At 43.9% G+C, this 25068-nt stretch overlaps 1 protein-coding gene across 2 annotated transcripts in view; it reads right to left on the bottom strand.

Annotated features, from left to right (window-relative positions):
• Window positions 1-371: 371 nt before the first annotated feature.
• The window catches only part of ALDH18A1 (aldehyde dehydrogenase 18 family member A1), a 41126-nt gene continuing 16429 nt past the window's right edge, over window positions 372-25068 (bottom strand). Inside the window, exons 4-18 of one of the 2 annotated variants that reach the window (XM_055560064.1) lie at window positions 24660-24809; window positions 24466-24570; window positions 21469-21621; window positions 20949-21039; window positions 17904-18028; window positions 16746-16890; window positions 16075-16148; window positions 14821-14914; window positions 12129-12349; window positions 9937-10074; window positions 7274-7469; window positions 7052-7173; window positions 4982-5168; window positions 3613-3708; window positions 372-1415 (exon numbers count right to left, since the gene is read on the bottom strand). In XM_055560064.1, coding sequence (XP_055416039.1) covers window positions 1234-1415; window positions 3613-3708; window positions 4982-5168; window positions 7052-7173; window positions 7274-7469; window positions 9937-10074; window positions 12129-12349; window positions 14821-14914; window positions 16075-16148; window positions 16746-16890; window positions 17904-18028; window positions 20949-21039; window positions 21469-21621; window positions 24466-24570; window positions 24660-24809 — 2079 coding nt within the window. In that variant the 3' untranslated portion in view covers window positions 372-1233. Of the gene's footprint in view, window positions 1416-3612; window positions 3709-4981; window positions 5169-7051; window positions 7174-7273; window positions 7470-9936; window positions 10075-12128; window positions 12350-14820; window positions 14915-16074; window positions 16149-16745; window positions 16891-17903; window positions 18029-20948; window positions 21040-21462; window positions 21622-24465; window positions 24571-24659; window positions 24810-25068 lie in introns of both variants that reach the window. The other variant, XM_055560063.1, reaches the window with a different exon arrangement.

Below are 25068 nucleotides of genomic sequence, written 5' to 3' on the forward strand. Positions count from 1 at the left end.
CTTTCAACTGCAGACTATCAGGCACCAAGGGCGTTAAGAACAGGATGGAAGGAGGGAGAGCTCAGAGCTGTCAGCGAAGCAGGCGACCCTAAGGCCGTGTGGACCCGGCACGAGGACAGCACGCTCAACTTCAGACCATCACCATGTTTTCAGTCCTTAGGGTCCTGGGGCTTCATCTCTCCTTTCCCTCCCCTCTCTCAGACTAAGTCCCTCCCCGTGGGGATCTGCCTGTGCTGCTCCCACCAACACCTGACACCACTGAGGCCAATCAGTGTTCAGAGAAGAGGCTGTGTCAGAGCAGGGTGTGAGAGCACAAGGGAGGGGAGAGGACGGGGGCAACAAGGAGTCACAGAACTTAACTAGTGCACACAGGCTTTTCATAAGAACTTTATTTCTCAAAAAGGGGTGAAGAATCCAAAGTATTAAAATAATTCTCTAATTTTTTGTTTTGGAGAGAAAGGACAGGATGACAAAATAACTCATATAAAAATTTCAAGCACAATGGCGATAGGTACTTCATCCTCCAACTTGCATCTCCCATCCACAGCTTTGGCTCCAACCACGTCACAAGTAGGGCTGAGCTCTGGATCCGGAGAGGCTACCAAGCAGCTAGAAAGCTTTTTATATTCACTCCACAAATAAATACAGAAGGCCAACCTGCCCAGTACAAATGATTCAGTCCATCTCTGTGACTGTTTCGGATGAAAATGCTAATAAGAACTGCCCCTCTCCAAATTCCAAATCTCTCATTTTTAAAGACCAAGAATGTGAAAGAAATGAAATGTGGAGAGACTTGTCAGGTACGACTGGCTCTTGTAACAACCACATGCCAAGAGAGACTCTACCTCATTGAGGTGATAAAAGGTAAAAAGCGACTGTGATTTTTCCATTGCCTTTTATGTGGGAAAACCGCACCTTTCTATTTTTATCATCAAAAGGAATTGCACTATGTGAAGCAAAGTCCCTCTCTGCAGCAACTATGCAAAATCCCTATCTAGAGCAATTATTTTCTAACTTAAAGAGAAAAGAAAAAAAGAGAAGGCAGGGGGGCTGGAATGTGAGTGCTTAGCTCAGACTGATCTCGCCACACAGCCCAGAAGCATGGAGGTGCACTTTCCAACAGGCAGGTCCTCCCAGGAGGTGGGAGACAAGACCGGGCTCACCACAAGATGCTTGAGATGAGCTTCACTGTGAAGACCCCTCGGAATAAGCCCGGCTCTCCTCTGAAGGCTCTCAGTTGGTGTTTCGCTGAGGAATAGGGAGGTTCTCATGAAGGTACTTTAAGCTTCCATGCTCTGAGAAGTCCGAGACCACGTGGTCCTGCCCTCGCAGCAGCCACTTGGTAGTCAGTAGTCCTTCTAGTCCCACTGGCCCCCGGGCGTGGATTCGAGATGTACTTATTCCCACTTCAGCTCCTGCAGGAAAGCAAAGATTGAGGAAGCAGCTTTGCCTAGACTTCTTCCTGTCTACCCACCAGGCCATCTCTTCCTTCTCCTCGCTTGGTACCCTCTCCCTTTCCTCTCCTGACCTACCCTCCCTAGGCTGGCCTGGCTTCCACTGTCCCCATAAACATGTTCTTTGCTCACTGTAAATCATGGTCAGGCCCCTTCTTCTAATGAAACAGATTCCACGGGTGTCTCTTTCATATTTTATTTGCAGTGCATTTTGACAACTCTACAAGTGCTGTCTCTGACATCTGTCTTGTGTCTGGATTGCATACCATTATCTGACATCTGGGCTTTGTTTGAAGTGTACAACAATGAACAGAGGTTTTATCCCCCCAAGTATCCTTCAAACCCTAGATAGTAAGGGACATGCTCTAGATATTCCCCAGAATGCTCAGCTGGTTAGGTGCTCATAAGACAGTGACTGAATACACGAAAGGACACTGTTCCTTTCCCTTCCTCCCGCTCCAGCCTCAGATGTGGGGCATTGAGGCTTTTTCTGGGTCTGGGGTGGTGGTCTGCACTGTGTGCAGTGAAGGCAGAGCTCCCCTGCTCATCCCAACTTTACTGAGCAGGCACTGGGCTAAGCCTTGGGGATAAACTATGTGAATAATTGATGCAATTCATGGAGCCTGTATTCTTGTAGGCAAGGCAGCCAGAGAACACCTCAGCAAATAATTGCATGTGGTGATGGGGTGCAGTGGAGGGTGCTGGGATAGAGACTTGCAGGGTGGCAGCACCTGGGACAGGGTGGTCAGGGGGAGCCTCCCTGAGGAGCTGTCTTTGGCTGAAACCTGAACAATGAGAAGCAGCCAGCTAGTGGACAGCAGTGGCGTGGTGCTGCAGGCAGCAAAGAGGTGCCTGGGGCAGTGGTTGGCAAGGAGACTAACCACTGGCTTCAAACTCTGGTTTAACAGCATAGAGACCACATGACTATGGGCATACTGCCTAACCATCTCTTGCTTCAGTTTTTTCTTTTGGAAAAGCAGGAAAATAATAGAATCCATTATGTAGAACTGAGATAATGCATGTGATGTACTTAGGCATGGTGTTGGAAATCTAGTAAATGCTCAATAAATATTATCTGTCACTATTATTCATGCATTTCACAGGAATTTACTCAACCAGAGTCTGAGCTTTTGCTCTGAGTGACTGATGGGAAGACAAGGCAGTGGTCTTTGCTCCTCCCCCATCTTGGACCTTCACTTGAATGCTGGGAACCTCAGCCCTTACAAGTGTGTTATTTCTTCTTTAAAAACATGGGAATTAAAAATAAAGAGCCCAAGGACTAAGAATAACTAAGCAAAATTCCCTTTAACAACGTTTCATAATTCAGTGAGAATTATTCCTCTAGGCAGTTCTCTATTCAAACGTTCAGAGGAGTTAAAATGTTTTAAGTAGCTGAAATAATTGTCAGATGTGCCATAAATGCCTTACTGGAGCTTTGTATAAGGGTACCCCTGAAAATCAGAGACTGTCTGAAAAATCCTTATACTACTGGGGGAATGGAGATTTTACTAGTAATGATAGAAAGGGGGAGGGTGCCTTTCCAAAGCCTTGTATTTCAAAGTCTGTTTTAGAAGTCAACCTTGCACCTCTGGGCTTACCTGTTTATTTCTGATGCTGATACTTCAGCCCAGCATAGGCAGTAGTAATGCCTTCTTTTTTCCTATCCTTGGGGGGACTCCTCTCTCTAAGGCAACCTGGCTGCGTCTCTCTGAAGGAGTAAGCCTGCGGTGGCAGTGCCCTCATGGGGCCCTGGATGCACACCTGTCACAACCCACGCATGCAGGCATGCTGTGGTCTGCCAAAAGAGGAGGGAGTGAGCCCGGCTCTCAACTCGAGCAGCTCTGGGTCTGAACACCAGCTGCGTGACTTTGGGCAAGTTACTTCATTTCTTTAAATCCTAGCATCCTCATCCATGAAAAAGGAAAAACAAGTACCTACCCTCTTAACCTGTGAAGTGCGTGGAACACAGGACTTCTACCAGTTCATGGTAGCTGTGACCATTCTCTCTCATAAACCCACTTTCCCTCAGTCTGTCCCCATCATCCTGACCACATTTGTGACTGTAAACGCCAGGCGTCTCCTCCACCCTCACTATGCTCCTTGGGCCACAAAGTGATCCACAAGGGACTGCTTTCTTTCTGACCAGACTCTTTCTTACCCAGTCCGAAGCGGTAGCCATCAGAGAAGCGAGTGCTGGCATTCCAGAACACACAGGCACTGTCCACATGCTGGAGAAAGAACTCAGCTGTCTTCTCTGCAGCATAATGAGAAGAAATTGAGTTAGGATGGCTGGGAAAATGATCCCTGCTTCCAGCCACTCAACAGGGCCTGACTAGGTCAGGGCCCAGGCCCCTGGGGGCACTTCCCTGAATATTAAACATACAGACTTGTGAATATCTGAAACAGGAAGACAGCAAACCCGCTTCATTAGTCATGTTGCTGAAGCAGTAGGTACATGAGAAAGACTGGATTAAAATCCAGATCTCCCTGCAGACATACCCTCAGAGTGGCAATGGCCTGTCTACACTATCTGTTTCTAGGCTCTGAGCCAAATCCTTAAGTCTCAACTCCAACTCCACATCCATTAGCTGGGTGACTGTGGGCAGGTCTCTGAACCTATGCCTGAGATCAACGAGGACTGACACCATTACCTCATTCCCAGCTTGTGGAGAGGACATAATGAACTTACAGCTGGGGAGTACTCGTCCCAGACCTAGCAGATGGCAAGCGCTTAGTAATCACTAGCTGTTCTCACTGGTGGTGCTGTGATTCCTCAGTAAACTGACTGGAAGTTCCCTGAGGGGCCACACTGGCTTCTCCTTGACCATAGGTCAGCCTCCCGTGCCTGACACCCAGGCGTGCCTTTCAGTGATCACACGGGGAAGGAACGAGTGACTGTGTAGAGCTGGTTTTGCCCTATGCTAGTTGGTTCTCTGCCTAACCTCTGGAGCCTTGGTTTCCTCACCTGCGTGCACGTGTGCTAAGTCACTTCAGTCGTGTCCAACTCTTTGCGACCCCATGGACTGTAGCCCGCTAGGCTCCTCTGTCCATGGGATTCTCCAGGCAAGAATACTGGAGTGGGTTGCCATGCCTTCCTCCAGGGGATCTTCCCTGACCCAGGGATCAAACCTGCATCTCTTACGTCTCCTGCATCAGGCAGGCAGGTTCTTTACCACTAGTGCCACCTGAGAAGCCCTTCCTCAGCTATAAAATGGGCTTATTCCAGCAATCTGGAAAGACTGCTGCATGGGTTAAACGGGGATGACTCTGACACATGGTGAGCCCTGTTTGAAGTGGAGCGAATTACTTCTTCCCTACTTCCTCCCAGGGCCACTGTGACAACACAACAGGGTAACAGATATACAAGCACTCAGTGAACCAGCAAGTGCCGCCGACCCCGGGCACTATCAGCAGCCCACTGAGACTGTGTCTTCCTGCAGGCCCAGAGGGGCTGAGCGGAGCAAGGCCGGCTTGGAGATCAAGGCAGACACGGCAGACCCTGAGTGCTGTTGCCTGTGCGCACTGACCGTTCTCCGTGACGATGACATCCGTGTGTGAGCTGCCATACTTGTGGATGTGGTCGATGGCGTCCTGCACGCTGTCCACCACTTCAATGCACAGCTCCAGGTCCCCGTACTCAGTTCGGAGGGACTTCACTTCAGATGGGCTGAAGGTCAGATAAGAGGCGAACTTGGGGCCTGCATGAATCTTCACCTGGGGCAGAGGAAGTTGGGGGCAATGACATAAACACAGCACAAACAGGCAGTGCATACTCCTCCTTCTGGATCCAACAGCAAGGTGAGTCTAGAAATGATGAGCCTAGGGATCCTGGGGCCTAGAAACCAAAACGGCCCCTGCTTCCTTTTAGAGGCAGCCTCCATCCTCCAGAACGCTCTGCTTTGGAAAATGCTGATGGCCACTTGCTAGCAACAGCCCCCAGTAAAAGTGGAGCAGGGATTTAAGCAGGACATCTCGTAAGCCCTTGACTGCTGGCATTTTACGGAAATGAACACATGACTAAAGAAATACCAATCCCTTGCATGTGGGATTTAGGCACTGGACTCAGATGGAAAGACAGAGATGCTCCAAACACACTTCTCTTCTCTGCCAGGAAGTCCTAGGTGTGCTTTAGAGGAGAACAGTACTTGACTGGGAAACACTTCAAACTGTGGTGAGTTGTTAGATTTCTGACTTTGTTAGGCTGGGAGCCATATCCAGGTTCAGCTCAGGCTCAGATTTTGGGGCTAATCCCGCTCCTGGCTAGAGGAATTTAAGGATCTTGAGGGCTGGTCACTGAGGACGCAGTCACGATTCTTCAAGATCAAGCACTGGCTCAAGTACCAACAAGCCCCATTTGTCTGGTGCCTATTGCTCCCAAGGTCCTGCACGGTTTCCCCTGTGGGGCCCCACATCCTCCAGGCCTGGGATCCAACCAGGTTCCCTAGGGGCCAGAACCCTACCCCTGTGCAAGGTGCCCTCTGCTTTATTTCCTGCATTACAAGGTGCTTTGAGAAGTACACATCCGGGCTCATTCTGACTAAGGAACGTCCAGGCGATGTTCAGAAGGCCTGGTGACATTGTGGGTCTGTCTGAATCAGAACTGGAGGTTTGACTCCTGGATACAAGAGAGCTTTCCTCTTGTCCAGTCCAGTCCAACGTGGTGCCTGGCACACACCAGTGCTCAAACAGGTCACTAGTGTTAGGTCAGGCCCCAAACATAAGTGGTCATGTGATCTAACTCCCTTGTAATTTGTGGGGTACATCTTCATTTTCTAAACTGTCCTTGCAGGTTCCCATGCCACATCTGTAAGCTGATTGAAGCCTTCCTTTCCAGCAAAACGATGGAAGGGAAGAGACACATGCTCAGGGTCAAAGCAACCAAGGCCAGCAGTCACTCTCTCTACTGCTGTGCCAGTTCACACAGTTCTGAAAGGACGCCATGACACCAGATATTAAAGCTTAAAATGTGTCCTGACAGAAAAGTTAACATTGTCCATTTTTACCTGGAGAGTGTCTATTTCTTTGCAATTAGGATTTTAGGATGGAACACACATTTATATTCAAAACTTACTGGCACTAGTTTATCATCTTAATGATACGGTGAGAAAATAATCCAGAGCAGACATTATACAAATTGCTCACTCCTAAAAATCACTGCACTAATAAGCACATTAATATTGGTAACTGAAGACAGTTGTGGAGGGGAGGATATATGTAAATTTTTGGCTTGAAAACATTTCTGCATAATCTTTCCAAGTCAAACCCAAACAGGAATGTGTGTTCAGAAACATAAACTTTATGCCAGGAAAGAGTCCATTCAGTGGGCTGCCATGTGATAGGTGTTATCTTTGAAGCCTCTTAGCCCTGAACACACTCCACTCTGGAATGAAGCTATTTGTGTATGGGTTTCTTCCAGCCTCTAGAGGCACAGGCGTGTCTCACTCACTCTGTGTACTCAGCACACAACTTTGTATATGGCAGATGCTCAAAAACATTGCTTCTCAGATGGCCTTAAATGGAATGGCAGCTGCTCCTGGTCTAATCCCAGAGGCTTCTAAATCTTGGGAGTGAGGACAGAAGTGATGGCCTTGTCCTACCTGTTCCACTCTCAGCATGTCAATGATCTGGTCAAATAATGGTGTTCTCAGCAGGTCTCGGTGGATTAACAGAGTCTCTAAAGCATTACAGGCAGCTGGATATTCACATTTAGAGTCTCTAACTGAAAGAGAATATAGAATTGTTTCTATTAACATGAACCAGGGCCACTGAGGACATGAGAACTATTTTGCACACCTAAGATGGGACCTGATGGAACTCACCTAGCCTGGTGACCTTGTCAACACTGGCCTCTGAATCCACGTACATGTGGCAGATGCCTTCACTGTGCCCCATCACTGGGATGCCCTTAGCAGCTTTCTGGATGTCTCTAACCAGCTGAGAAGAGCCTCGTGGAATGATCAGATCTATCATTCTGTCTAAGCGGCAAAGATCTTCTACTTCTTCTCTGGTATTCACCTGAAGAGGTAGAGAATAAAAAGATGAAGATGACTTTTGATCACACAAACTATGGAAGTAGCAGCATCCCTTTCACAGATAAATAATGCCTGTACCTCCTGAGAACGAAGTCTGATGCTGTGAGAACTTATTCCAAAAACAAGGAATCATGGGAATTGAAAAGTTGTCCAGCAAATGCTTAAACTCTGCATGTCAGGTGCTGTGCTCCACATTACAAAACATGCAGGATAGGATCCCTGCCCTCAGAGAACTCAGGAGTCTGGTAGGGAAGACAGGCCTAGGCCACAGTGAGCCAAAACACAGGATGGATACTTTTAAAGATGACAGAAGAGGTACAAAGTGTGATCTCTGGAAGTTCAAGAAGATACAGAGTATGCCAGGCTGTGAGGGTGACAAAGGGAGGTGGCCGCTCCACTGGCTCCCTGATCACAGCCTAATACATGCTGCTGAGTCTTACTAGGGAGTCACGGTTCTCCATGACTTGGGCTGACAACCTACCCCAGGATGCTGGCTGGACTGACTGAAGTGCTTGTGTTAGACCTTGAAGATTATGTGCATTTTTTCCCTTCTCTTTATTTTTAATTTCCCCCCAAATGGTTGTGTTACTCACAATAGAAGTACAAACATACATTTACAAGAAGGTTCACAACAACTTCAATCTGCATCTCCCCAAACTGGAAACAACCCTGATGTTCATCAACAGAAGAAAGGATAAGCTGTAGTACATGCTTATAAATGGAATACTATACAGCAGTAACGGCAACCCACTCCAGTACTCTTGCCTGGAGAATCCCATGGACGGAGGAGCCTGGTAGGCTGCAGTCCATGGGGTCGCGAACAGTTGGACACGACTGAGCAGCTTCCCTTTCACTTTTCACTTTCATGCATTGGAGAAGGAAATGGCAACCCACTCCAGTGCTCTTGCCCGGAGAATCCCAGGGACAGAGGAGCCTGGTGGGCTGCCGTCTATGGGGTCACACAGAGTCAGACACGACTGAAGCGACTTAGCAGTAGCAGCAGCATACAGCAGTAAAAAGGAAAACTACTGCTGGGTGAAACAATGAGAATGAATTTCGAGGACATAATGAATAAAGAAATACAGATGAAAGAGTGCGTTCTGTATGATTTCATTTACATGAAATTCAAGAATAGGCAAAAGAAATGGAATGTGAAAGAAGTAAAAAACAAAGGTTCGATGGTTGGGGGGGTGGGGCATGCTGATGGGGAAGGGCACAGGGAAACTTTCAGGTGTTGGCAATGTTCTGTGTCCAGGTGGTTTATACACATGTGTGTATATATATATATGGACACAATTATATGGGTTTCCCAGGTGGCTCAGTGGTAAAGAAACCACCTGCCAATGGAGGAGACACAAGAGACGTGGGTTTGATCCCTGGGTCGGGAAGATCCCCTGGAGTAGGAAATGGCAACCTGCTCCAGTATTCTTGCCTGGAAAATTCCACAGACAGAAGAGCCTGGTGGGTTACATACAGTCCACAGGGTCACAAAGAGCAATGAGCATACCTATACATCACATAAGATAAAGATTCTTTATATACGTTACACACCAACAGGAAGGAGGAGAAGGAGGAAATCTGTCACATTAAATGAGGATATGGTGCAGCCGAGACCTAAACCCCTACAGTCTGTGCTCTTTCCATCCACTATGTTGCTGTAAGAATAGCCCAGCTTCTTGGCAGGGAGCACATAATGAGGCAGGTTTGTAGATACACCAACCCCTCTCCCCACCAGCAGCCAACAGTATTCTGGAATGTACGCACGAGTGGGCCTCAAGGGAAAAGGAGAAGGATCTGGAGTCTGCTTGGATCCAAATCTCAACTCTGAGTGATTCTGCGGTGTTATTTTACCAATGAACCTATTTTTCTTCCATCTATAAAATGGACCTAATAATTAATGGTATCCTTTTCACAGGGTTGTTGTGAGGATTAAATGAAATGATGGATGAAAGTGCTGTGTCCACAGTAGGTGCTCAATAGTAGTTCAAAACCTCCACTGGATGGTTGAGGAGAGTGACACAACTGTTAAAATAATGACCATAACAATAACAGTGTTAATAGCATGACCTCACACAAGCTGCATGATGGTTTCTGACAAACTTTCATAAAATATATCTCATCAGACCTGGCCTAAATCACTGCCAGTGAGCAGAGCTCAGGCCTCACACTCTAGGTCTGGTATTCCTGCTGCCTATGACCTCAAGAATGATTCCTGTCAATCAGTGGTACCAGAACACAGCTGTGTGAGAGGGACCTTCACGAGCCACCCAACCTGGGCCAAGGCAGCACCAGCGCTGTCCAACGTCACAGGCACACAAGACCTGCTGCTCCTCCAGTCAAGCCTGCCTATACAAGCGGCTTGGCCTTCTGCAGCCTGAGCTTTGCTTCAAACACCCAAAGACGTGGCCCGGCTCCTCTGGGCCTGACCTAGCTCATTCCCAGGGACCTACCAGCTGTACAGCTTCCTTGACTCCATGGATTGAGAGGGCCTCCTGGGTCAGGAGGTGAAGGATTCGGTTGCTGTGCGAGGCCTCCTTCCCTCCTTTGAGTAACAAGCCATTACCACTTGCTATAGCCAAGGCTGCCACCTGCAGATCAAAGAGGAATGCAGTGAAACACTGAGCATATTTTCTGTGCCAAGCACTGTGCTAATCACTTTATAAGGTCTACCGTGTTTAACCTTTACAATGTTCCAGTGAATTAAGTACCTGCTTTATCCACTACAGACAAGGACACTGGAGGCCAGAGAGGTTGGTAATTCCTCAAGGACACACAGCTTATAAGTGGCAGGGCTGGGGACCTTTGCCCCAGAGCCAAAGCACAAATCTTAAGAAACTGTACTATACAGCTCCCTTAGCACCATTACGAAGTAACCCAAGTTAAGTGCCCAGGGTCACACAGGCCCTACCCTCTCCGGCCACAGGTGCTCAGGAGCCTCCTAACTTAGGTGTTTCTCCACCTGAGTCAGCAGCACCTGAGGCTATGCAGCATCTCTGGTCACACCCTACCATGGCCCTGTCATTGCTCTGAGAGCTCTAATGCCTGGTGCTGAGCCCCTGCACAGCTGTCGCAGAGACTGCTGGCAGGACAAAGCAGGCCATCTGGAAGGAGAGTTAGTTACCCTTTGGGAGTGAAGGGCTAATGACACTGACGAGGCCTGAAGCTGAACCTTCTGAATGCTCTAGGGATGAATGAAAATCTTCAGGCTTTTGTAATATATCAAAAGAAACTTTACAAAATAAAACTTGCTTGAACATGTTTATCTCCAGAATAATAATTCTTACTCCTTTTTTGTTTTTGTTGCTCATGAACCTCTTACAAAAATTATGTTAACTTTTCCCAGATAAATGCAGAAACACACAGCATTCTGCATGTAATTTTCAGGATTCATGGATTCTGTGATGCCGTCCAAGGTTAAGATCCCAGGTGAGAAATCTCAGCTGTAACTGGATAAGAAGAAACTTTTTCCTAGTGAAGTATTCGTTAGTATGGATAAAAGGTGGCAGAAAAACTTCATGGACATGGCCTGTAGAGCAACTTAGGACCCATTTCTACCAGCGGACAGTTATCTCGAGGGGCTCTTCATGAGGCAGATATGCACACAGAGGGGACTGTGTGGCAGCACCAGCACAGGCTGAGGACAGACCCCAACGGTGTGGGAGCCCCTTAGTGGGCCGGCCGGTTTTAGATCATGTCAGGGAGCAGCCTCCACAAAGCATGTGGGACTCCCAGGGTCACATATGCCCTAGAAGAAAAGATTCTGTTTCTTTGTTTGTTTTTAAATAGAATCTCTCTTTGAAACTTTGGGGCCAGTGCAAAGAAAGAGCTGGTATCATCCTGTTGTCAGTCCAGTGGGGAACTGGTTCCAGATTTCTGGGAATTATTTAGGGCCACAAACAAAGCCACCCTCTAATTCCATCTTATACTTCAGAGCATGGCTGCTTGGCAAGATCTTTGCCACATGGTTTCTCCACAATAATAGACTGTGATTTGTCAGATTTCCTAAAGGGCTCACATGTTAGGCTCCATCAACTACTGAAAGTTCTTCTTCCTAAGAGATGCACCTACAGGAAGCCATCTGTGTCACTGATATTAAATGGTCTTTTTCAAATGCACAAAACCAGCTATTAGATGAATGAGCCTACAGCAGGGTGGCAGACACTCTGTGGTCAGGGAACAAAGTGCTCCGGTGAACTAAGTTTTTGTCTTTTTGGCTGTACTGTGCAGCATATGGGATCTTAGTTCCCTGACGAGGGATTGAACCTGTGCCCCCCTGCAGCAGAAGCATGGAATCATCACCAAATGGGAGATTTATCTGGGCTCAAGGTTTAGCTCCATCCTTAAAAGTGTGACAGGAGTATGACTTCTATAAGCTTAAGGTTTTTTCTACTGTAAAATGGACATATGAATTATTTTTAGAATTACTGGAAGAATCAAAAATATAAATTGCCTTAAGGGCAACATGAGAATAAAGTCTCAAAAACTATCTCTAGGGAAAGAAAGGAAGGAAGGGAAGGAGGGAGGGCGAAGGGGTGGAAGGAAGGGAAACAAAAGAAAGATATCTCTAGGAGATTTATCTCGAGTCCTGAAAAGACGTTCTTCCTCCAATTCCCTACTCCAATGGCCAGCATTAGTCACATACCTGGGGTAGGCAGTCAGGGCGAGATTCGAAGATGACCAATAAAACTCCAATTGGGACAGTAACTTGTTCTAGTTCCAAGTCTTTCGCAATTCGCGTCCGACGCAAAACCCGCCCCACACTGTCCTGGGAGGAGGCCGCAATCTGCCGCAGACCGATGGCCAGGCTGTTCAATTTAGATGTGGAGAGGCTCAAACGTTTCAGCAGAGGAGTTGCAAGTCTCCCTGAAGAGGTGTGAAGAGTACACGATGAAGCAGTAGACCTGGGTGGGTTACAGCTGTTTTACTGAACACGTGGCACTGCGTTAGGAGCAGACAAGGAACTCAGGGGGTCTTGGGGAGACAAGGACATGTCATTTACAGAGCTTTGCTGGGAGGGGCAGTTTGGCAGCTTACATCATCATGTAAAGGTGTGGACACCCATGAGCTTGGTGGCAGCAACTTCAGTTCCAGAAATTTATCATTTTCATGAGGAAATCTGCATGTAAGGTGGATACTTACCACAGCATTTTTATAATAGTGGGAACTGGATTCTACCTATAGATTCACACAATGGGCTACAATGCAGTTGCTATACTGATATGGAAAGCTGTCTAGGATATAGTTTGTGGAAAAGGCAAACCATAAAACAGCATGCATGATATGACCCTAATTATCACATATTGCACATACATGTGCACAGACACATGTCAGAAAGCTTTAAGAACAGTGATGATCTATCTTTCTGTTTATAACAAGTGAATTTGTTTTATAATAGGTAGAAGTAAAGATGTTTTCTTTTAAAATAAAACAAATAGAATTATGGTAAGTTTAAATTTAACAGTATGCATTGTTTGATTATCTCTCTTAACATACACGTACACACATTTATATATATACACGTATACACATGCAGTCAGGAAAACCATTTGGAATCACATATCATAAATAATCACTGGGCTTCCTTGGTGGCTCAGATGGAAAAGAATCTGCTTGCAACGCAAGAGACCTGGGTTTGATCCCTAGGTCGGGAAGATCTCCTGGCGAAGGGAATGGGATTCACTCCAGCATTCTTGCCTGGAAAATGCCACGGACAGAGAAGCCTGGTGGGCTAGAGTCCATGGGGTTGCAAAGAGTCATACACGACTAAGCACACACACACATCACAAATCATTATTATGATTAATGTTGAATGACACTATGAAAAATTTCCCCTTCTTTGTTATAGTCATAACCACCAAGACAAAATAATAAAAAGACTTTTACTTTGGAGTGGAGCAACCAACCTTTTATTAAGGAAAAAAAAAAATGAAACCATAATCTCATCAACCAATTATATTAATTTTCTTCATTTTCCCCCATGTGCTAAAAATCAAGTTTTAATTGTAGTGCATATTAACTATTATACTCTAGTTTGTCACCTCATAATGCATATACATTTTCCATGTTGCCAAAATAATTTAATTACTACTAAACATCCCATTGACTTGATACAGTTCAATGCACATGACTGTACCAATGTTATTAAACACTCAGGTTGTTTCCAGTTTTCATTAGGATAAATAATCCTGCTCTAAGAATCTTTTTTTTTTTTTTAAAGAATCTTTACACGCAGAGCTGTTTTAATCTTTACATGCAGAGCTGTTTTTTCCTCTTGCAATCTTTTCCTAGGATAAATTTCCTAAACTGGGCTCGCCGAGTCAAAGGCAATTACTATGCTCATGTATACACTAGACTTTGTTCTTAGGTCATGTGTGTCCTTACGGATTCCTAGAGAGAGAACTGGGATCAGAAGTCAGAGCTCTGCCAACAACTAGGTGCGTGATCTTAAGCAGCAGCTTTAACCTCTGTGGGTCTTAATTCTTTTAAACTAAAGATTTCAGTAAGACATCAAAAAAGATTTCTTCCATTTATGAAATTTTTTGTGGTTTTCCAATACTGCAAAAATTCAAAAGACCGGATGTAAAGTCCAAAGAAAGTTCCAAGGTAATGGCTCAAAAATGTTTTAAGGAATGAAAGTAACATTGATGAGCCCTGCAAGGTTTTTTTAAAGGGAATCTATCATTAGGACCTCCAGGGCATTTCTGGATGGCAAACTACATCCTGGTTAAGGAGATAAAGCTATCTTTCACCACAGGCTGCACCAACTATTTCCACTATTCTTATATACACTGTCCATCTGGGTTTGGTTCCCAGATCTGTCACTGACTATGGTTTTAGGCATGTTAACAACTTCTTTCTACTTTAGTTTTCTCCTCTGTATAACAGGGATAATAAATAGTAGCTACTTTATAGGCACCATATTCTAAAGAGAAAATGAGATCCTACCTGTTAATTCCTTAGCATAATGCCCAGCAACACAAAGGCCTCAGTAAATGTTATCTGCTATTAGCTGAATGTCTAAAATAGTACGGTCCTCAGTCTTTTTCCTTTCTGACTTGTGATGTGTGGGGAATGCAAAAAGCTCCTCAGCAGGTGAGGGGTGGGTGGGTGTTGTACAGAATATCTAAGAAAGGGGGTGGAGGTAGTAGGTGTACTTAAAAAATCCCAACGAATACCAGCCACCAACCCGCAATAAAAAATGATGTGTAATACGTAATTTCTTCCATAACGATCTTATCTTTGGGCAGACCATGATGTAAGAATTATTGGTAAAACAAAGACTAAAACCCAAAACAAATCCCTCCGTAACACTGACTCAGCTGCCTGCTCTTTACCTTCGGCCTCCTCCAAGTCTTTTTTGTTGGCTAACAGGATCTCATCTCGCTGGTCTGTCAACAGATCGGCCAGGTGATGGATAATCTCTGCTCTCTAGGAAGAAAGGTAAAAGATTAACACAAATAAGCAAACATGTTAACTCATGAAGAATGCACATTACACTTTTAGACTTACTCTTCTGAGTGTGCCAGGCCTTGCTCCTAAATCCCATTAACAATGACTGAAATCTCCTTACTTCATTCATTCATTCCCTACCACCACTCCCCTCATTTTTCCTTCCTCTCTCAGTAGTAATCTTTCCAATTTTCTTCCTCTTGTACCACTCCTGATCATGATGATTAACAAACCCTGGCCTTGTGTTTGGGGAGAAGGCATGCATTATTTGGTTCACTGATGAGATGGGCCAGCACTTGGAATCAGCATGATATACACACTGCACTTATTTAACAGCACCAGCTGTATACCTGATTTCCCAGGTTAAGTTTTTGCATCTAGTTCTTTTTTGACAATTATTAATGACAATTAATGTAAAAATCCAGTCCTGAATGCTGGAGGAGACCCCAATCCTTACCCACCTAGATGAGAAGACATAGAAAATCAGAGTAGTGATTATTGAAGGAGTAAAAGAAGTGACTAAAGAGAAAGAGAAACTAAGGTCCTCTTGGGCTTTCCTTTCTTTACTTGTAGTTATTTCAAATTTTCCTTTCCATTCTCAGGCCAAAGAACTCCTCAGAAGAAACCTATATACATCACTTTCAAATCTAGCCTTAACATCACAACTGTCAGGGAGCCAGCCCCTGCTTCCACCCGACTTTCTCACATTTTATTGCATCTGCTACTTCAACTGACTGAATCACTGCGGGCAGGGCAGGGCTAAGCTATGGAGCAGACTGAAGCTTCCATCTTGTAGGTAAGCTATGTGATTTGGGTGAGTTGGGACAAGTTACTTTCCTACATTTCCCTGCCCAGTATGTGGCAGGATTAGGGAGCCTCTCTGGTCTCATGATTTTCATGATACTTTTGATCAAAACATCATAATGATGCCAAGCTACCTCAGACTTCAGCCTATAAAAGACAGAGGAGAAAATGAAATCGAGAAAAAGGGCAAAATAAATCTGAATCACACTTATTACCCAGATTTAAGTCTATGGGACCTGAGGAATAGATGGAGAAACAGCAGGCTTGACTGTGCACTAAACCTCACAGCATGACTTGCTCTGAAAACCAACATAACTATCAGCAAAAGTTATTACCTGCTCAGGTTCCAAAGTGGCCAACATCCTTCCTCCTGATCGAGCCATTTCTCCCTGCTGCTCCACAGTAGGGCCTGCAAGAACATGTGCAGACATCAGCTCACGGTCATGATATGCTTGTTTCACATCCAGAGATCACTCTTACCAATAAACTGGCAGATGAGCATACCAGATTAACTCAGGAAGAAACATAAGAACCTGTCTGCACACAATAATATTTACATCTTTTGGAGTTCTCAATTCCACTTTGGCTTAAATTTTCTAATGTGCTTGCATTGCTGAATGTAGATTATATGACAATGCTGATGTTTTGAACATCTGAGAGCACACACACCATTTCTTATGCATCTTTACATCTCCAGTGTTCCCTAGCACCTGGCATCCAGCATGGGCCTAGTGAATGTTTCTTGAGAAAATGGATACTTATATTCTTTAACTTGATGATTTTAGCAAGAAAAGGAGGCTTAGTTAGTCAGGTTAGATAAGTTTTACAAAAACATAGGAGAATCCAATTTTGCAAGCAGCGTTCAAAACTACACCATATTTCATACTATTAGCACATCAATTTTGTGAGCTCTCCTCCTAAGAGAGCTCTGTCTTCAGCCCCATCTAGGCCATGGAGGCACTAGCTATCATCCACAGACCACAGGACACTATGAAGAACTACTTACCTGCAGGTTTTACTTCGGAAAAGAAGGTGCCAACTTTCTTTCCCTCCACAATGTCTGTGATGACATGCCCGGACACCTTGGGGTGGGTCCCATTGGCAATGACCACAGAAGTACCACCTTGTAAAGCCCAGAGAGCTGCTTTCACCTAATGGGAGAAGTTAGATCCATGGATGAGATTCAGACCTTTATTTTATTTTTTTTACCAGTAAGTATAGAAACAGATTTTTATTCCAAATTATATCTAGAAATTTTACTAATATTTAAAAAGAACAATTAAGATGATAATAATACATCCAAATGGCATTTATTCATTACTGATTATGAAATTCTGGTTAGGTACAAGTATAACATACATGATGATATAACCATTAATCACACAGGTTCAGGGATATCTGAAATGATATTCACTTAAGTATTCAATACTTCGTGATCCAGACCTTTGCAGGGTCTAGACCCCTGCACTTTAAACATGTAAAAACAAAGAAAATACAATGTGATACTAAGCAATTTAAGTATGTGCAGGAAGGTTTTCAAGTAGCTCAGAAGCTCTGAAGACACACTCAGCCCATGTGTTTGTCTCAGCCCAATCCTGGCACGTGTTGTCTAAAGAGGAACCAATCTGCTCTTTGTGCTCAGTGTGTTCTCCAAGACACTGATATTGAGACACGTGACTTCTACGTTTGACTTGTTGTGCCTCAACTCAAGTGTCCAGCCTGCTGCTTGACCAGAATATGATTGAGTACTCTGAGCTACATACATAGGGTTGTGGTCTTCACCTCTGCCATTGCTACAAATGATGCTGTATCTGAAGGGTGTAACTTCTTAGAAAAATTAATGGGAGAGAAGAATTTTGTAAAAGATTTTATCAGAAAATATTTGAGCTCTAATAAAAACACTTAAGAGGATTTATGAATTATAAAAAATACATACCCTGTTCTTTAAGAGGTTACAATACGAACACATTCTTTATACATCACTAAGACATACATAGAAAGACATGACTAAATACAGGGACACAATATTCATTAAACCTTTATTTAGATGTGCATCATATTTTTGTATATATACATCAGCCCTCAAACAATTACAAAAGCAAGAAGGATAAAATACTGTTTGGTTTTAAAATTGTTATGGGCAGTAGAGACAACAGAGTCCTACCTTGGCTTCCATGCCACCCATTCCAACTCTGGACTTGGTTCCGAATGTCACAGACTGCTGATCACCAGGATAAAATATATCAATGAGCTTTGCATCATCTGACCCTGGGGGGCTGTCAAAGAGACCTAAAAAGTAAACAAGAGTTCAGTAATACTGTTTAGCAGAAGTGAGCAACCCCCAAGAGAGACCTCCCCGGGGACCTGCCAACTACTCTGTACTCGCCTCATCCAGGTAAATTCTGCTATTTGGCCAGCTCTGATGAGAAAAGAGGTTAAGAGGTCCATGGAGCCTATCCACACTGAAAATCAGCTCCAGGAGGACGTACCTTACATACTTTTATTAACTTTGCCTGGTAAATGAATGTTTGTCAGCATCAGAGCACGGCATATCCCTGGCATAAAATTTACCAGTCCTGCCTATAGTCTACAGTGAAGCTGTCCTCACCTTTGCCATTGCTACTTATGATACTGAACCTTAAGGTTGCAACTGAAAAAGGTGAGTGGCTTTTGCGCAAGCAGTGTAGCAGCTGGATACTGTTTAATATGACTATTTCCAAGGGCATGAAATATGAGAGGTTCTCATTCACTCTCAGAGTACCCTTTCAAAAAGTCACACTGCACTCCCCACGTTATGGGTAAGCCTGAAGGTCAGGCTGAGTTAGCAGAAGAGCGCAGACCTGTCACCACAAAGCCAATGTCCTCTTTAAAACTGAGGAGACTGACATAAAATGAGAGTTACACAAAATGTTATATGCATACCATCCAAGATTAAAAATCTTCACAATTTCACTTTGAAAAAGAGTATATCTGAGCCTTGAAAGGCGAGGTCTAAGGGGAACACAGGCAAAGGGAACTGCTAGCAGTCAGAGGCTGGCTGATGGACATTTAGGCAGTGATGTTCTGGTTTCAAGTTACTGCTTTTCTTGTGCTAAAATACACCCCTCTGCTCCAAATCTTTAATACAATCAGGCCGTATTCATCCTCCCTAAGAGAGTAAGGGAATCAGAGTGGTGAGAATGGTCAGTGTCCAGTGCACAACAAAGCAGTGCAAACCACGAGCAGCAATTACACACAGAAGGAGAAACAACCTCTCAGAACCCCTGTCTGCCTCAACCCAGCAGCCCACAGCTCTGGGCGTTCAGGACTGGGTTCTTCTCAGAAGGCATTATGCTATGAGATCATAAATAGTATTTGACAATTTAAGCCAAACCTCCAGACACCTCGAGTTCCTAGCATTCTGATATTTCACCTACTTTTCTTTTTCATTATAGCAGCCTCTCAAACCAACTAAGAGTGTACTTAAAATTCTGGCATCTTTCTAAAAATCAATATTCAGTGGATAACTAATCAGAGTTAACAGCACAAGCCTGCCAGCGGCCAGTTTTGGTGTTTTTGGCTGCATTAAAACTAAGGTTTACTAAAGTCTAGTTCAAACTGGGTTTTATTTTTATTATTATTTTTAAAAATAATTTTATTTATTTATTTCTGGCTATGCTGGGTCTTTGTGGATACATGCTGGCTTTCTCTAAACCAGGAACAAATCCTGCCATATTAACCTGCCATGGGTGTGGGGCAGGGAACTAAATAGGTTTTTTCCTAACTTGCTGAGAATGTAGTGGGGGACTTTTGGGATCCTGTAGGTTTGGCCCACTTTAGATACCTCTATCATATCCTCTATGGATCAAAATGGGAGCAGGCTAAGAAAGTGAACAGAGTGAATGGGAAGCCAAGTTGGAGCTGGGAGGGCCCCTCCATGAAGAGGGGGAAAGCAGAGAGGAATAGAGTAACACACAAGAACACAGAAGTCACATGGAATTTCCATAGTGGAGCCAGTTTAAAATAATGTATCTCATGATTTACATTAAAAACTGAAAGTGATCAAGACCACAAGGTGGTATCACTTCACACCCACCAGCGTGGCTATAATCAAAATGGCAGGTACCAAGAAGGAAGGGCTGGTGAGGATGGGAGAAGCCAGAACCTCATACACTGCCGGGAAAATGTAAAATGGTGCAGCTGCTCAGGAAACAAGCCTGGTACTTCTTCAAAGGGCTGAACAAATGATCCAGCAATTCTACCCCTAAGTAAAATAAAAAGTATGTTCACACCAAAACTTGTGCACAAATGCTCACAGAATCAGTAGTTATAATAGCGTAAATGTCTACCATCTTGACAATTAGGAAAATAAAACTTACAAATAGGTAGTGTATCTACATAGTGGAGTATTATTTGGCAATAAAAATAAATGAAGTACTAATATGTGCTATAACATCAACGAACCTTGAGAACAGTAAACCAGTCATGAAGGATCACATTCACATACTGTATGATCACACTTATATAAAATGTCTAGAATAGGCAAATCAATAGACAGAGGGGGGACTTCCCTGGTGGTCCAATCGATAAAACTCTGCGCTCCCAATGCAGGGGGCCCAATGCTTGATTGGGGAACTAAGATCCCATATGCCACAACTAAACCCGTGCACCGTAACTACTGAGCCTGCATAGTGCAGGCCCCATGCAGCACAGCTAGAGAAGCCCACATGCCGCAATGAAGACCCAGAGCAGTCAAAATAAATAAAAAAAAAAAAAACAGAGACAGAAGGTAGATTTGAGGTTGCCAAGGGCTGGAGGGTTTCAAAGGATGTGAGGAGTGACTGCTTAAGGGTTTGGGTTTCTTGTTGGGGTGATTAAAAATGTTCTAAATTGTGGGGAGGGTTGAACAATTGTATGAATATACTGAAAATTATTGAACTGTAAATTTTAAAAGGTAAATTATATGTTATGTGAATTACATCTCCATACAGCTGTTGTAAAAAACAAAATTAAAGTGCCTGGAAATGACAACATTTCACAGCATTCAAACTTCATCTTCCAGGTGCCTCCCCTCCACCACCACCTTTTTTGAATCATAATCATAAAACCCTCTTCAGACCATATGGCTCAGAAAATAATGGTTTACAGTGAAAAGATCAGGGGAACTCATGCTCACATATACAGTATTTAAAACAAAGACTAGATATAAAGAAAAGGCATTTCTTTGTACCTTCTACATCTGAAAGAACAATTAAGAGGTCAGTCTTCATTTCCACAGCCAGACGGGCAGCCAGGCTATCATTATCTTTAACACTAATAACCTAAAATACAGGTATAAAAAGTTGTAAGGGACCTATGCAGTTCAAACAGAAGTTCACAGAAGTACTCAGCTAGGCTCTGGCAGGCAAAATGAACGAATCTGAGCATGCGCATGATAGCTCTTAAAGGCCCTTTCAGTCTGCAAAACACCATGCCAACTGGCAACCCCCTCTGCAAACATGCCCCCTTCTCTCCACTGATATACACAAGCCATGCTCACAGCACCACCTTAAATCCACATTGCGCCTCACCAGTTGAATGAAACCCCCTGATTTTACAAGAGCTTATGCAGCCACTGCTCCAGCAGGCCAGCTTATCTCCCATTTCTCCATCTTGTTTATGCCCAACATCTGGTGTTAGTACATGCAGCATAGCATGGCATTAGTGTCTACAGCATGCTCAAACCTCATGAATACTTTACCCACATTTACCCCCTGGAGATCGCTATTGGGCTCTGCTGGAGGGACAACAGCATCGTTTGTGTTGACAATGGGGACGATGTTCATTCGGAGAAGCTCATGAAGAGTCCCATTGAGGTTCCGGCGCTTCTGCTCATCATGAAAATCCAAATTGGTCACCAAAATCTAAAAGGATTAAAGAGAATGAAAATGTGGGGGAGAGGAAAATAGTGAACTTCCTAGGAATAGCATTCATACAAAGGATGCTAAGAGTATAGGAGTTAAACTTTAGGTTTCTTGGATCCTGAAAAGTTAAAAATGGAACACATCTTTGGAGACTTATCTAATTCTTCTGGCGATGAGAGAAAAGAATCACCTGGAAGATTTTAGGATGCTCAAGCCATCTTGCAAAAGTACTTTAATCCTTAGAAAGCTATGAAATCTCATCCATTTACAAAATGAAGAAAATGAATGTACTTACTTTAGAGGGATCTGGGGACAGTAGTAACTGCCATTTCTAAACAATCTTTGTATCCCAGCATTTGATTTAAAGTCTGGCCATACACACAGTAGGTGCTGAAACATGTGAGTGAGTGAATGAACCGTTACTCTGTCTTAAACATGTACTGAATAAAATGGAACAGGCCGTACTGTCCCTATTTTTGCTCTGTGGCTGACCACTGCCAGAGTTAGCAAAGACTGTATCTGAGCAAGTGGGATGAGTCTGAGAGGCTTATGGAGATGAGTCTTTACACAAACTGAAAGAAGGGCTCGACATAACTAGTTCAGGGACAGATTTACTCAAGCAGCTCAAAGGCAAGAGTGGAGAGCTGGGTGTGGGGGCAGGCCAACAGCAACTCCCCCTTGCTGGAATCAGAATATTAGGCAATGTTTAGCAGGAGAGAAAGATAAATGGGGATGATAGCAGGAAACAAAATGGTAACAAACTCCTAAGCTCATGAATTAAACGTTTCAATGAAATCCCTCTGATGTTCATGGAAGAAGGCTCCTGTGATACAGGACAGAGCTGAGGCAGGAAAGGCTAGAGGCAAATGGTCAATAAGGAAGGTACTGAAAGAGTACAAGTGGGAAGGGTTAAGTCCTGAACTAGGGTCTGGCCATGGTAACTGAAAAGATAACAGCAGCCTTAATGATATGTGATATGTGGGCGATGAAGACAAAAATGGTAACATCACCAAGGGAAATAATTTACTCACTCATCGGATAAATTGTTTGCATACCTCTGAAATGCCAGACCCTGTACTAGCTGTTGGGATGGAGAATAAATATGCTGATGATTTGGGGAAGATGGAATAGGTTAGATCATGAATGTCTTTTCAGAAAGTTTAGTCGTGCAGGAAACAGGTCTGGGTCAAAGGTGAACATATAGATTCTGGTCCTGGTGGTGGAAGGTCAAACAATAAAAGTAAACACATGTGTAAGTAGGAGAGGCAAGCAGGAGGTATAAAGGTGCAGTGAAAATATCCGTTGCTCAAACAGTTTAGCAAATAAGAGATGGAAGACAAGAAACCAGAGAGAAAAGTATGTGTTTGGAGAAAGTCAATCTGTTAGGATGCAAATCAGGTTCATTTCTATGAAGAAAAAATAGCTGCTGTTCTTATTTAAATCTTTAACCTGACAACTTATGGGAAACTTTCAAAAGCCCCCAATAATGGCCTTAAGAACAGGATTACTAAAGAAAACAAGGAATCACGGGATAAGGTGCAAAGAGCGAAGATTTCCTATAGATCAGATCTTGGGCAAGGAAAAGGTGTTGGGAGTGAAGAGGCCCCTAGAGGAAGGCAAACAAAAGCAAAGTTTCTGGACTTTACTTTCCTCACCTGGTTCCAGGCACTTTAAAAAAAATAAAAGACTAAAACTGTCATTGGACTATGGAGGAAAAAAGAACTGATAATAAGAGGTGCCCAAAATTGAGATTTCCACTGAATTTATGTGACCGAAAAAAAATCTGAGACTTCAGAGTGGGGTCCCAGACACAAGCAAAAGTGAACAAGTCCATGCTTTTCTGTTTCAGCTCCCTTACTCAATGACACTCTGAACATCATTGTGGATAACAACTGGGAAAATGATGGAAAAACAGAAAAAGTGATAGGAAATACAAGAGCCAAACCTGAAAGGATGTATAATAACATCATCTGTATATAAAAACATCTGTGTAAATGACAGGGTCAGAGGCAGCAAATCTGAAAATAACTTGGGAAGTTAGTATTTTTTTAGTTGTTTGGTGATATTTAAATTTTTCTATTTGGTGTACAGTTGTATAGTTGATTAAAAAATACAACTGACAAGAATTCTGTAAATTAGGGTAAAAAAGAAATAATGTAGAAAGAAGACTCTAGAACATTCAGGCGGTAACCTCATGTTCCATGAGGACTGGAACATGGCTGATTTGTTTGCTGCAGTATCCCCGATGTCTAACAGACTCCTCAGTACACAATGGTGCACAATAAACATTTGCTAAATGAATTAAAAACCAACGAACCAACAGCAATATCCTTCATATATATAATAATTCTTATACATATACATATGTATATACTTCTTATACTATATATAATACATAGTAGATATGTATTATATAAGGCAACCAGATGCAAGGAGAAACAAGCCACCCCAAGTCAAAGAAGTCAATGAAATAAAGACATCTAACCTATCTTCAGAGGAAGTATGGGTTCTTGGAGTAGTCCTAAGAGTTACAAGTATAGCAACAAGAGCTAACATTACTGAGAAAAGTATGTGTTGTACCAAACACATTAAATGCTTTTCATAAATTTTCTCATTGAGCCCTTCTGAAAACCCTCTGCAATAGGCACTGATGACATCCTCATTTTTCAATATGGAAACTGAGGCACAAAAAGGCTAAAGACTTTCTCCAGATCTTCCATCTAGCAAGTGCTGAAGCTGAGACTGTATCCTGTCAGTCTGGCTCCAGAGCCCGGCTGGCAATCACCTTATTCCACGGGAATCACCCTCACAGGTCCCATCCCCTTGCAAAGGTCAGCCTCTCACCTGGGCAGCACAGATGCTGTACTGGGTAAACATGGCTTCATACAAGGCCATCAGCCCACTCTGTCCAGCAGCTGCACAGGCTCGGGCTTCTAAGACTGGAATTGCCTGTAACATGCCAACAGACAAGGTGTGGTTGGGAGGGTGGGGAGGAGGCCTAAGGACCCAGTTATAGGGGGTGGGGAAGCCACACTCACCATCTCTTTCAGGTGGTTCTGCCCTGAGTGTAGGGCCTGCCTTACGCTCTGAGACAGAAGGATCTCATGGCGCAAGCGTTGCTTGCCGAAGGCTACAGCTCCACTCGTCACCAGCATCATCTCTCGGCCTTGATTCTGCAGCACTGACACCTGACGATGACAAAGGAAAAGGCACAAGTCCCTGTAATATCTCTTTCCTCTCGTCACAAGAGATTCAGACAGGGTAGACTAATGAGTGGATCCCAAGTGCTGGCTTATAGATCAGCACTGGGCTGGCTCTGGAAGAAATCACCCAGGTTGTGTGATAAAAATACAGAGTTCTACACATTTCCTCAAATCTGATAAGTAGATGGCAGACAGAAATGACAAGTTTTAATAAGGGGATTCTGGTATGCAGTCAGGTTTGGCA

This window comes from Bubalus kerabau, chromosome 22 (genome assembly GCF_029407905.1).
Source record: "Bubalus kerabau isolate K-KA32 ecotype Philippines breed swamp buffalo chromosome 22, PCC_UOA_SB_1v2, whole genome shotgun sequence".
NCBI lineage: Eukaryota > Metazoa > Chordata > Mammalia > Artiodactyla > Bovidae > Bubalus > Bubalus kerabau.